Here is a 14,871-nt window from a genome sequence, read left to right on the forward strand (position 1 = left end):
ATCATTACAAAGTGTTGTATTCATGATCTATGGAACAAGTACTAATCTAATCTAATACACGAATTGTACATATTATGATTCAGGAAGGACCGGCATGTAACTTAACAAAATAAAAATAAATTATTATTTCAACAGATTTTTGATTCCTGGTCCTCTTAATTTTTGGATGTTTTTACCAGCTGCCTGATTCCGCTGTGACAGTCCTAGTGTCATTCAAAGAAAGTATTCGGTCAGTAGCCCGTAAATATCCAGATCATGCTATATTAGTTGGAGGTGACTTTAACCTGTCGAGTATAGATAAAGTCTTGTAAAGTACTTCTTAACATAGTTACACAAAAACTGTCTTCAGCATCTTGTTTGGCAGCCCATATGCAATGGGAATGTCATAGACCTTGTACGTACAAACAGGCCAGGTTTATAGACAATGACAGTATAGATCCAGGGATTAGTGATTATGATATCAGGCATCATCACAGCGACTACTATAATGAAAGTTAACAAATTGATCAAGAAAACTAGGAAGAACAATTATAGTTGTTAGCTTCTAACATACAGTAAATTGACATATAGTTTTAGTAAGATTGACGTAGAAGAATTATGGGGAAAGTTTGTCATGGTCTGGAGAAGTACCTGCCTAGTAAGTGGGTTAAGGTCGGAAAATACCAACCATGGTTAAACAACGAAATTGGGAAAATTCTGAGGAAACGGAGGCTGTTGCACTGTCGGTTCATAAGAGAACATGCAAATGGCGACAGGCAAACATTAGTAGAGATTTGTGCATGTGTAAAAAAGATGCGCAAAGCATACACCATTTACCAGTCATATTACAGCAAAAGATCTGGCCAAGAACCTGAGGAAATTCAGGCCCTATGTGAAATTGCTAATCCAGTCACTCGTGGACCTGTCCAGTGTGACCGTTGAAGACAGCAGAATGAAAGCTGAAATTTTAAATTTTGCAGTTAAGATGATGATCATGCAGGAGAATCACAGTAGTATTCCATCATTTGTCCATCGAACTGACTCCCATATGGATGACATAGTAACAAACATCCTTGGTGTAGAGGAACAACTGGAAGAGTTGAAAACAAATAAGTTGCCAGGTCTAGATGGAATCCCAATTCAGTTTTATAAAGAGTACTCTATGGCATTGGCCCCCTTACTTAGCTTGCATTTATCATGAATCTCTCACCCAGTGCAAAATCCCAATCAAGTGGAAAAAAAAGTGCAGGTGACTCCTGTGTATAAGAAGAGTGAAGGAATGGATCTGCAAAATTACAGTCTAATATCCTTAAGATCAGTTTGCTGCTGAGTTCTGGAACATATTCTCAGTCCGAATATAATAAATTTTCTTGAGACCGAGAAGCTTGCATCTACAAATCACCACAGTTATAGAAAGCATCTCTCACGTGAAACTCAGCGTGCTGTTTTCTCACATGATACACTGCAAACTATAGATGAAATACAATAGGCAGATTCCATATTTCTAGATTTCTGAAAAGCATTTGACACGGTGACCCACTGCAGACTGTTAACAAAGGTACAAGCACATAAGAATAGATTCCCAGATATGTTAGTGGCTTGAAGACTTCTTAAGTAATAGATCTCATTACATTGTCTTCGATGGCAAGTGTTCATCAGAGACAGGGGTACGTCAGGAGTGCCCCAGGGAAGTGTGATAGGCACTATTATTTTCTGTGTACATAAATTACTTGGCAACCAGGGTGAGCAGCAATCTGTGGTGTTTGATGATAATGCTGTTGTGTATGGGAAGGTGTCATCAAGGATAAGAGATCACTCCGACAAAATTTCTACTTGGTGTGATGAATTGAAGGTAGCTGTACATGTAGAAAAATGTAAGCTAATGCACATGAGTAGGAAAAACAAACCTGTAATGTTCAGATACAGCATTAGTTGTCCTGCTTGACACAGTGTTATCATTTAAATATCTGCTCATAATACTGCAAAGCAATATGAAATGGAACTAGCATGTGAGGATTGTGGTAGGGATGGCAAATTATTGACCTGGTTTTATTGGAAGAATTTTGGGGAAGTGTAGTTCATCTGTAAAAGAGACTGCATATAGAATACTAGTGCAATCTATTTCTGAGTACTTCTTGAGTGTTAAGGATCCCCACCAAGCCAGATTAAAGGAAGACATAAAAACAATTCAGAAGTGGGCTGCTTTAATTCACTGTGCTTCCAGAAATTATGAATGATTGGATAATATATTTTTTTTACCCTTGTTGACAAAAACTCTTCTGGAAGTATGTTGATCTAGCATACAGGGATCTTTGTTCCGTTCGGTAAATCTACCTGTGGTAACTCAATTGTAGAATGGTAAAAGAAATTCCTCCACAGTAAAAACACCAGCATCGATTTGTAGCATGTTGAATGACTTGAATTTATTTGTGACAGGGGATGTTATTGTTCGGAGCACAGTTTGTATATGGCATTAATAGCAGTTGTTTTTTTGACAGGAATTCAGGTGTTCTCATGTGCAAATAGGTTTCACTGTATGAAGTGGAAGTTGAAGCTGCCTATTGTGTGATATGTATGCAGCTTCATCAATTATGTCGTTCTCTCAGTGTCATTTTTTCTTTCATTTTTGTCTAAGGCAATGTATGCAAATATGTTTTGTGGTTGCAGAATCTCATTGACATCACTGATTATGTAGGTGTATATTGAACTCAAATTCTAAGGGGCAAAATCTTTACCTTGTTTCTGTAAACAGACTGAATACAGGTCTTCCTTTTGAGCAGAAGATAACCAATCTTTTCTGTGTTTATACTCATCTTAAGCATGACTAGTCTAATAGTTCAGAAATGACGTACTTTGTTTGGTCATGACTGATGTAGAATATGGAACTTTCAATTTCTTTTGTTCATCCAGTAATACTTCTTGAGGAAATATAATGTCCAGAAAGATTAGGAGCTATTGCCATTATTGTCAGTTGTATGCTGGTACTGCTTCATTTCCAATGTATTTCATACTAAGAGATGACATTTCACAAAAACATTTGATACATCTCAATTGAAAAATGGCTAGTGTAATCAGTCCCCCTCTGTTAACTGAGTGTTTAGCATGACTGGCTCACAGGATCAGTTACAGAAAATACTGCCATACATGGCTCGTAAGAAGTACTTGCTCTCAGTCCCTTACTATGTGTAATTGTCACAAACAACATTGAACAGTTATTCATAAATAACGAGCTCCTCAGCTTTAGACTTGAATACTGTATGAGATATGTGGATGATAAGCACACGTTGTGAGCTGGTGTAACTCATCAATTTAATGCATGGTTATTTATAACACTTCAGATTGTAAGCCTAGGATCTGAATCATAGTTATACTGTTAAGTTCAGCATGTATTAATACAAAACCCTTTTTAATGCTTGTAGTTTATTTCCACTGCATGTGAGTTGTAGAATTAGTGACTTTATTGCTCTCATCTGTCTACAGATAACATTTGAATCAACAAATGTTAAGTGCAGTTCTGTCTTTATTGGCTGATGTAATACTTGCAGCTCTGTTAGTATTCTGTTTGTCGTAGCTTTCCTGGAAGGAAAGACTTAATGTACGGGAACATACTTGTGATTTTCAGCAACAAACCATGAGTGTACTTTCATTATTGCATTGATACAGATAAAAGTGTGAGGCTGCCGCACCACTTTTAAATATTATTGTCAGACAGGTTTTGTGTTCGTATTCTTAAAACTGTTGTATAATTTTTGCTAGGTGTTTGATGCAACAATTTTTTTCAGATCTACTTTACATGAGGTCCATTCACGAGCAGACACTATTTTGCAAACTCAGTCAAAGCAGTCAACAGGACAAGTTGCATCTGTCAGCTATGAGGCTGTTGGCTTAGGGAATGAAGTGCGTGATGCACTTAATTCACTGAAGCGTGAAATGGCACAGAAAGTTGTGCCATCTTGTCCGAGTGTATCGTGTGTTTCATTGACCATGGTGCTGGTCATTGTTATTGGGCAGATGCTTGTCCTACTCCTGTATGTTTACTACAGGTAAGCAGTGTAAATACTTTCATACATTTGATCATATAGGTAGTCATAATTTATTGTGTATAAGTATTAACTCAACTTTTTTTAAGATGTTTGGTAATGCTTCTTAATTTAGCGGGATGATTCAACTGCAAAAAGTCATATTTTCTTTCCTATTTCTTTTGGGGCAAAGTGCATGTATTGATTTCTACTAATCATTTGTGCTCCCATTAGATGAATTGGAGTAGTACTTTTCATTATCAATGAAACTGGGAATTTGAATTACACAAGTCACAAGTCCTACTATGTATTCCTTACATCATTATCTGCTGTAATCACTTAAATATTAATCTGTCCACAAACAGTTAATTAAAGTTAACAAAATAATGGTCATTTTTACTCTATAATCAAAATGTTAAATTTGTTACTGCTACATCCACAGACACCTAATAACAGTTTAATCAGTAATCACTTATTCCTTCATCTATTCTCAGAAATTGACTTTCATTACAGATATATCAAACCTGTGTTGATAGACATTTTTTATTAACAGTGAGTACACAGTTTCCTGCACACAAAAGTATTGTTTACTATTCATATTATTGGAAGTAATTATTTTATTTGTTTAAATAGCGTATGTATTGAAAATGGAAATTAAATTCTTGACATCTGCTACAACACTGTTAAACCTCTATGTTACACATAATATTAAACTTCCTGCGGTTCATTTTTGTGATGGTCTGGTGGGTCAAGTGCTAGACCCCGGCCCTGGAGTTCCTGGGTTCAGTCCCAGGTCAGTTCAGTCCCTGTAGGATGGTCCGAGACCCTCTGAACTTGGAATCAGACCACCACGGATACTATATTTAGCGCAGTATAAGACGACCCCAATTTTTTTAAGAAGCTCCTGGAGAAAAATTTATTTTTAAAGCCCCTATTACACAATGTGCGTAAACCGTACACCTATACATCAGCGCCCCGAGCATGCATATCTGTAACTACAGGCTGGTTCACATAGACCTATTACACCATCCATGCGGCATATACCCAGTGCATATTTGCAATAGACAGTGATAACACACGAAATGCAGATAGAACCATCTGATCTCTTGTAAAGTTGTTCATTCTAACAGTTCATTCTAACAGTTCATTCTAACAGTTCATTCTAACAGTTCATTCTAACAGTTCATTCTAACAGTTCATTCTAACAGTTCATTCTAACAGTTCATTCTAACAGTTCATTCTAACAGTTCATTCTAACAGTTCATTCTAACAGTTCATTCTAACAGTTCATTCTAACAGTTCATTCTAACAGTTCATTCTAACAGTTCATTCTAACTTATTGGAATGTTATTCGTTCAAATTATTTATGTCAGCTCAAGGTTTCTATTTAATAAGAAATTGTTTTTTATTGTCATGTATTAAGTAATTGTTATTCTATTATGTAGGATACTACTGGCCTGAATTACAAACTCAACAGTTAGTTTTATATTATGACACTTGGTTACACAGGTACATGTATATTTAAATTTACATTTTGCACATGGGGGACCCACTTGTCTTTGGAGCTATTGCCCTGCCACTGACAGTAAATCTTTGGATTAGGGCAGAATGACGACGAAAATGGAAAGCTAGACATTGTTGAGTTCGACCCTGGCTGGAAAGAAGGAACAAAGGCAGGGCATTATGTTACTTACGTAAGAACTGAGGCCCGAAGATCTGCAAGAGTTTCGGAACTTCGTGAGGGTGGACATATCCTGTTTAGAGAAGCTGCTGTCTATGATAGAAGATGGAATTAGCATGTGTGACACAGTCATGAGTGGACGCTATCTCACCATCTCGAAAATAAGAATTAAATCATATGTTTATGTGTTTTGTGATCATACCAACCTAGATCACTGATAAAATACCAGTACATGCCCTGTTATGTTGCAGGCTGGTTGTAACATTACGTTTCCTGGCAACTGGGGAATCTTTTAGGAGTCTGGTTATTAACCACAGAACAGCACAACCCACCATTTCAAAAGTTGTTGTGGGTGTATGCACTGCAATTTGCAACACTTTAAAGGACCAATACTTAAAGGTGCACTTGCGTTGTTTCTCCAAGTTTGGGAAATGGAATGCTATGTGCTACTCATTCTTTTGCAGTTATCGTCTGTCGCACAAGGCGAAACTGCACGGACTCTCTCGCCATCACTGCCAGTTTCTCTTTTCTGACATGCTGAAATAAAGAGGCATTAAGATACAAATCAAAAGTCGCCATGTAATGTTATACATGTATTACTCAGAAAGAAACGATTGCTGACATACCATATTATGATACAGCGGGTCATATAGACACCTTTTGTCACTGTATGCCTGAATTAACACACTTAATGCCTCTCTGCTCCATTCTATTTCTGTAATATGAAATAATCAAAAGAAAAAATGCTTTCACAAACACCTAGTATAAAAGAAAGTCAATTGGCAGAAAAACTTTTTTTTTCTACGTTTATGAAAACCTATGTACTGAGAAAAACTTGGAAAATCCCCAATGCGAAAACTGAAATTGGCTACTAGCCACCAAACAATAAGCAAATAACAAGCAGAAAGCACTGAGGTACCCCCTTCTGCGCATGCGCAAGGTATTGGTACCTGGTGTGCATGCGGGGATTGATGGGAGTTTAGAACTGCTGTCTATTCTGGCGCGCGGATAATGTGTCTGCTAATTTTTGTAGCTTCGCTCGTTCTACCGCTAGATGGCTATCGCGCTAGACCAGTACCATTCACGGCTGATCGTCGTGTAATATCCGCTTAATATATTCTGACTGATCAAAGTTACGAACTTTTGTTGATGTAAGGTATCTGCCTAAAAAGTTAACATTACACCTACTCTCAAATTATGCCATTTATTGATTGCCTGCGTTGATAGTACAACAAGAAATAGTGTAAACAATAAGAAATTGTCTACATTAATTTTTATCTTCACTGCCTTCTTTGTTTAGCCTGTCGTCTGTGTTACCACTATTTTTAATCACCACCATCATCCTAACAGGACAGCTGTGAAACTAATAAATTAGTTGCCACAAATATTTTTCTTTTTCATCTGAAAAGTTGAGACTTCACCCTCAATCGGCAACATTGCTGCATGAAACATGTAAGTATGCTACTGGCCCCACTGTAGACTTTCAGCATCTCCTGCAGACACATGTAATGTTGAGTATTTGCCCAATTTTATAGCAAGTTTGATTCAGAGTACAAATGGATTGAGACAAACTGCAGTTAAGACATCGTAGTTGTTTGTAAAAGGCCAAAGTATGCAGTATATAGTCTCATGGTTGGCAGCAAGACTTAATTTGCTGCCTGCTCACCACACCCCACCCCCACGTACAATATAGTTCTCAGCCAAGCTGTTGTCATAGGTCCCCGCTAAGCCTTCTTTAGTGTTTTGCTGGAGCAACTGTGAAACATGGACTGCAATATCTTCTAAAGTGGAGGTCATATGTAACAACAGCGACTAATACATAAAGAAATGATCACACTGACCGATCGGTCCAATTCTCGAACTTTAGCTTGTCCCATGATCTAGTGATGTCTGCTGGTACTATCTCCACAACCGGTCCTTCTGGTGTAATGCAACAACAATTGCAGTCAGTTTAATGTGATTTGTTTCATTTGTTAGACATTTAATTCTGGATCTATTTTCTTTCTCGTTTCATCTGAATGTCACCATCGGATTTTAAAGCTGATTAAGAGATGGTAAAGTCTTTCTCCGGTATTCTAATATGTGAACAGTGACAAAATTTCTCAGATGCAACCCACTTCACAAATCTTTAGTTTCTCATAACCAAATAAAATGTTGTCTTGAGTTCAAAATCAATTAATGGTTTTTGAAAGACAAGATTTTAACCTTTGAATGTTACCTTTACTTAAAAAGCAGCATAAACTCTATGTATGCAGTATCCATACATGTATGAGAACTTTTATTGCAAACCTGTTCAAAGACAACAGATGTCTGTAAGTTGATCAAATATGATGCTGTTGCCTGTTGTGTTTCACAAAATTGTCAGTCTTTTAAGCAGAGCATTAGGTTGTTGTAGCAGCTAGTTCATAGTTTCTTGCGTATCCATTGCGTTACTGCCGCAAGTCAAATACCACACGATTGTTCAAGCAAGATTGATACTGTATTGAGCGCTTTAGCGTATTGGGAAATCTCCTGCCTATTCTAACGAAAGTTATTGTCTGCTAATCCCTACCCTTCAGAATTATAAAAGGTAAATTTATACGGAACCTCAATAGCCAAAGCTTCTTCTGTAGATGTAAGACAACCCCTATATTAATTTAATCAGTGAATACAAGATGACCCCTTATTTTTAGACTTTGGGAAAAAACTTCATAATTTGGTAAGCACAGTATATGCATGGAGGGGGGGACTATGGACTTTACCTCCTTCATGCACTTACGTTGCACTGGAATATAAGAAGTATTTTAAACACAGAGTTTGCTGTCACAATATGTGTCTACGTTTGTATAACAAGGCCTTCTTATTTGGGCTGGCTCACGCTCGCGCTACAGCAGTGAACCACCAGCCAGCTCATGGTGACAAATTGTGGGGAAAGGGGGTGGGGGTAGGCGTGAGAAATCAGAACATAATAGTTTACCTATGGTAGATTATGATGTGTTACATTCATAAAGGTATCTCTTCACAGTGGCTCATTTATGCATTTTGTGACAAACAGTATTTTCTAAGTCTATTACATTAATGAAAACGCCAGTGAAATGAAATTTACATCTATCTATGAAACAAATAATGTATGGCAGCTAAGTACCAGACTTTTCAAAATCCTGGTAACAAATCTCAGATTTGTGGAGGAGATCAATGAGTATATTTTGATAGTGTTCAAAATTCGGCTGTGCTCCCATACGTAAAGATAACAACTTGGAGAAATGAGCTGTGCTCCCATTTCCTAGCTGTCTTTACCACAGTGTGTTTTATCTTAAAGCCCTCGATGCAGTCATACATCTCTGGAATTAACATGTTTTTACCGCACAGTAGTGTATTTAGATGGTGCATAATATCACAGAGGAATGCTAAATCTGCTATCGGCCATTAATTTTTCAGTTCTGCAACAGGCTTAAGACTGGTTTCCAACAATATATGTATTTCATTGCGAAGTTCAAAAATTTCTCAAGGACTTTACCTTGACTCAACCACCATATTTCGCTGTCACATATGATTCCTCATAACTGCTTTCCAAGTTTTCCAAAAAGGCTTTGAACTAGAGATGTCTGAGAGCACGATGGCAGATGAAATTAGTTGTTAAGAGTCACCTCATTCAGCACTTCCTTCACATTCAAGTTCCTTAGAACATAAGTTTTTATGGTGGAGAAAGCAGTGAGAATACAGTGTGTTGAAAAAATCTCATGTGGAGCAGATAATGATTTTCGCATTTCTCATAAAAGTGCCATAAAACTGAGATTTTGACCAGCCGTAGCCACTGCACTATCTGTAGCCAAAGAAGTGAGACGCCTCATTGCAGAACCATACTGTCAACACTTTCGTGCACGTACACAAAATCTGTGTCCCTGTTGCAGTGTCCTTCAATGGAACCAAGTCCTCTTATGAACATGAGACCTATTATCAAAATATCTACGGGTGTGCTGCCGGTCTATAGTGTCCAACGGGCACAATATTTCGGCGATCATACATGTCGCCATCATCAGGTGAACTGACGGACTGAGCTCCTGTGAACGTGCCGGCACGGAGATCCGTACGCTATGGCTGCTCAGAGGGAACTGGGTTCGGTCGCGCGGTGGAACAGATTGCGATGGCGTCTGAGATGACGTCGGTGTGATGGCTCTGTCTGCCGTAGTCGTCACAACTATATGTTTGCTCAATTTACTCTTGATTAACCCAATCGCTGGTTCCCAAGCCTTGCTAAGATTATAGCCACAGTCACGGTTTATGAGGTCGTCATTGGCGCGAATTTCGATGGCCTCTTTAACAACGCTGTCCCAGTATCTCGACGTCTGTACCAGAATCCTCGTGCGGTCATACTCCATGGCGTGATTTTCTGACAAACAATGTTCAGCGACCGCCGACTTGCTTGGATACATCAGTCGAGTGTGCCTCTGGTGTTCACGGCATCGATCCTCGATGGTACGCATCGTCTGACCAATATACGACTTGCCACATTGACACGGAATCTGGTACACGCCGGCCTTCCTCAAACCGAGGCCATCTTTGGCGCTCCCCACCAGTGCACGAGTTTTATTTGGAGGACAAAACACAGTTCCGACCCGGTGTTTCTTCAGAATGCGGGCGATTTTCCCCGAGATTGCGCCTGTGTATGGAATAAATGCAGTGCCTACATCCTCCCTCGTGACTTCATCCATCTCAACAGGTTGTGCTGCAGTGGTTGGGCGGAGAGCACGTTGAATCTGCCACTCTGAGTACCCATTTTTTCGAAATACAGTTCTCAGATGTTCCAATTCCTGGGGTAGACTCTCTGCGTCAGAGATAGTGCGCGCCCTATGTACTAGAGTTTTAAGTACCCCATTCCTCTGTGAAGGGTGGTGGCAGCTGTCTGCGTGCAAATACAGATCAGTGTGCGTTGTCTTCCGATACACCCCATGACCTAGGGTGCCGTCAGCCCTTCTCTTCACCAAGACGTCAAGGAAAGGTAATTTACCCTCCGTTTCAGTCTCCATAGTGAATTTATCTAATGTAAATCACCATCTGAGCAATATCGGAAACATCTGTACTGTTTTGCAAGAACCATTAGCTCATCTAAAATGTTATTAGCTTTTTTTATTGTGTGCTGAACTGTAGAATGAGGCAGACTGCCTGAAACACTTATTCTCTCAGGAGCTATATACTCAGCTGCAGATATTAAACATGGCTTCATAAACTCTCCTTCAGTGAAACAGCATAATGCTTTGGCAGTCTGAAAAACAATATGGTAACTTGTAAGAAATTGTGGATGCATTTGCTGAGTTTTCCTCCTGAAATCAAAAAACTTACTTTCATATTGAAAATGTTCTGGGGAAAATTATTCAGGCATTTATTTATCTGCTCCCATATGATGAATACTTTTTCAGTCAAATCACTTTAACAGTTCCTTTTATTTTTGCACCCCCAGTTCTCACTCTTTGCCTTCCAAGTGTCCATAATCTTTTGCATGAAAGATATTTTCATGTTATTACAAACTGATTTTTTTTGTTTTCAGAACTTTGAAATAGGCCTACACTAAGCATACCAAGACACTATACGCACCATAAACCCACAGGCATTTTGCACTGACATATTGTAAAATGATGTTGGTGCATATGACCTTTGCTTTAAAATTCTTAACCCAGCCATCATTGTACTTTGTATCAGTTTTAAAAGAGCTGCGACATATGTGTAAACACTTGTGTCTAAGGCTCTGCTGTGTAAGAATGACCACAGTTAAGTTCAGTGTATTGTTAGCCCACCCCCAGAGCTACGTAATGACATCTGCCAACCCCATTTTACAACAGGTGCTCACTGCCAAGTAAGCAAGTGACTGAGTGTCAGGGCTCTTGCTCACCTACCTGCCTTATACACAGTTATGATACATTCAATTTAAGGTTCAGAAGTACTTCTTAAGTTTCCCCATGTGAAAAATACCCTTTGGAACATTGTTTTCAGAAGTATTGATACTGTGGCTCTTCCCAGTGGCCATGCTCAAGTGAGAAGGGTGGGGCCAGTGAGAAGTGAACGAAGTGAAGAACATTCTTTTGGCAGGTGCATACTGTTCAGTGAATAGTTTAAGAAAAACTTAATATGCAGTGGGGTACATTCTGTAGGCCTACACTTATTGTGATGGGCAGTTGCAACACACTAGACTCCTGTTGAGGAGGACGAGGGTTCAAATTCCCATTTGGCCATCCAGGTTTAGGATTTCCAAGGTTTCTCTAAATTTTGTAAGGTGATGCCAAAATGGTTCCTTTCAAAGGAAACTCACTAAAAATTCTTATTGTAATTTTGAATGTGATTTGTAAAGGGAAACTGACAGTAATTATTGACACTTGTATTGTTCTTTTAAGTACACAAACAATTGAAAAAAAGTGTCTTCTTTCCTCACGATCGGCACTGTTTTGCCCTAAAGTATACATGTTTCAGGAGGCAGTGGAATTATGTTGCGTAATATCCCTGCCATAAACCATTCAAATACCTTGTCAAAGTGGTGGCTAAATGTCCCTTATGAAGAGTTCAAAGAGTCAGACATACAGCTTTATGTTTACTGACAATATCACACACAGCAGTATCGAAATGCTGGTAACTGAAATGAATGTGATGGTATCTTGGTGTACAAATTGGTATACTTGCGACAGCTTACATACTTAATATGTTCCAAAACACCATGTGTAAAAACAGGATTGCCTGGTGGTTATACCACAGGTTCATTGTGATACAAAGGAAGGGGTTAAGTGTTTTGGGTAGCCCTTAGACGAGGGATCATTCATATACCCAACAGAATGATCATTGTAGTTTCAGTATCCTACATATTTGGTCAAAGTATGAATATTACACACTTCCTCCTCCTTAGGCAAATGGAGCAAAGCGGATGGTTCTTTTTGCATTTGGTATGGTCTATGGTGGGCTTGGTGGGACTTAGAGGCACCATTAGTTCATTGAAAGTTCCTTGGGAAAACCCCACAAATTAGTTTTTTACTATATTTTCACCATCACCAGCAGGTCAAAACCCAGCCTGGATTCTGAGATGGCTATGCATAGCAAATGGCTGTAAGTTTTATTATGTGTTCCAAAGACCCCAATCTCGAACTATCGTGTAAGATTTCTTTATCCCTTTTCGGGATACAGAGGTTCAAAATTACCCCACCTGTACTTGTAAAATATGGACATAAAATCCAGTGTGCGGCAAAAACGTAGTTTATAAAGTGACATAGCACAGAGAAATGTGTTGTTAAGTGTAACTGTTATCATAAAGGAGTTCTGGGGCCCCCATGTTGTAGTACTGAAGCACATGCAATATTGCTTTGCACATAAAATCTGGTTTGAGCTGTAAAATTAGTTTTGTATTATTTCAGTTTCACTTCAGTAAACTATATAAATTTTACTGACAAATACATTTCTTTGCGTATGAGGTACATGGCGAAGAAATGCGAATGTGTTCCTGTTTATTTAAAATACTCTGAGTACCAGTGGGGTACCAGCTGCTACATTCTACCTTCCTCAGCACTTTCAAAAATTCTCCCAAAAATTTTGGCATGCCAACATATTGGCACTTTTTTTATGCAGAGAGAGAAGACACAGTGGCAGTGGCAGAGAGATGAAAAAGCAGCAAGTACTGGAAGATGGTAGACAGTGGTTGTGTTATAGAAAGAATGAAGAAGACAATGGCAATGTGAGAGAAAGAGAGGAACACAGTGGCAGAGATTAAGAGAGGGACACACTGGCGCTGGAGCTTATTGGACAGTGACAGAACAGTGCACGGAAAATAGTGAAGAAGACAATGCCAGAGGGAGGAATAAAGAGTGGGTGACTTGATAAGCCATGAAACATATTTTTCTCTATAGTTAGTTTTACAGTTCTTCTACAACATGGCTAACAAGGAATACCCTCTCAACTCTGTGGTGTAGTAGTAGTCGTCGCCGTCGTCATTGATTTCTGCCCTGGTACAACTTTTCTCTCTCAACTGCATTCCATGTTACTCCTCTCCTACTGAAATCTTCATTAACCTCATCTGCCCATCCCTTCCTGGGCCACCCAGTCAGTCTTCCTCCTGGTACTTCCATCACCAAATACTGACATGGAGTTAGGCAGGTGCATGTGCTTCATGTGACCTAACCACTTCAATCTTGCAGCACTTATTCTTTCCTCCATGGTTAAGGTTACCTATAGATATCTCCTTACATACACATATTAAAAAAAGTTTTGCATCACCCCAGTTCCCAGAACTCCTGAAGATGGATGTTGACTATGGATATTATACCACAGACACAGTCCCTTTGACTGTTCAGAAATGTCACTAAACCCACCCAAAGATGTAAACAATTATGCATGAGCAGCACCTGTTGGACGGAGCAGGTCGGACAACCGACCAGTTCCAGTCATTCCACTAGGAAAGAGGTACACGGCTCGTGTTGTTTATAGTTCAACCATACCTAGCCGGTCAGTACCGTGGTTCGATCATGTCCATATTGTTATTTTGTGCCAGGAAGGGCTCTCAACAAGGGAAGTGTCCAGGCGTCTCAGAGTAAACCAAAGCGATGTTGTTCGGACATGGAGGAGATACAGAGAGACAGGAACTGTCGATGACATGTCTCGCTCAGGCTGCCCAAGGGCTACTACTGCAGTGGATGACTGCTACCTGTGGATTATGGCTTGGAAGAACCCTGACAACCACCTCACCATGTTGAATAATGCTTTGCGTGCAGCCATAGGATGTTGTGTTGTGACACAAACTGTATGCAATAGGTTGCATGATGCACAACTTCACTCCGAACTTCTATGGCGAGGTCCATCTTTGCAACCACACCACGCAGCGTGGTACAGATGGGTGCAGCAACAAGCCGAATGGACCGTTCAGGGTCGACATCACGTTCTCTTCACTGATCAGTGTCGTATATGCCTTCAACCAAACAATCGTCAGAGACTTGTTTGGATGCAACCCGGTCAGGCTGAACGTCTTAGACACACTGTCCAGCGAGTGTAGCAAGGTGGGGGGGCTCCCTGCTGTTTTGGGATGGCATTATGTGGGGCCCATGTACGCTACTTGTGGTCATGAAAGGCGTCGTAATGGCTGTAGATACGTGAATGCCATCCTCCGACCGATAGTGCAACCATATCGGCAGCATATTGGCGAGGCATTCATCTTCATGGATGACAATTCAAGGCCCCATCGTGCAC

At 39.6% G+C, this 14,871-nt stretch overlaps 1 protein-coding gene across 1 annotated transcript in view; it reads left to right on the plus strand.

The window, feature by feature from the left end:
- Window positions 1-14,871, plus strand: part of LOC126248956 (protein ERGIC-53) — a 94,451-nt gene that overhangs the window by 71,726 nt on the left and 7,854 nt on the right. The window contains exon 10 of the mRNA XM_049950490.1: window positions 3,762-4,022. Coding sequence (XP_049806447.1) covers window positions 3,762-4,022 — 261 coding nt within the window. The remainder of the gene's footprint in view (window positions 1-3,761; window positions 4,023-14,871) is intronic.

Source organism: Schistocerca nitens, chromosome 3 (genome assembly GCF_023898315.1).
Source record: "Schistocerca nitens isolate TAMUIC-IGC-003100 chromosome 3, iqSchNite1.1, whole genome shotgun sequence".
Classification (NCBI taxonomy): Eukaryota; Metazoa; Arthropoda; class Insecta; order Orthoptera; family Acrididae; genus Schistocerca; species Schistocerca nitens.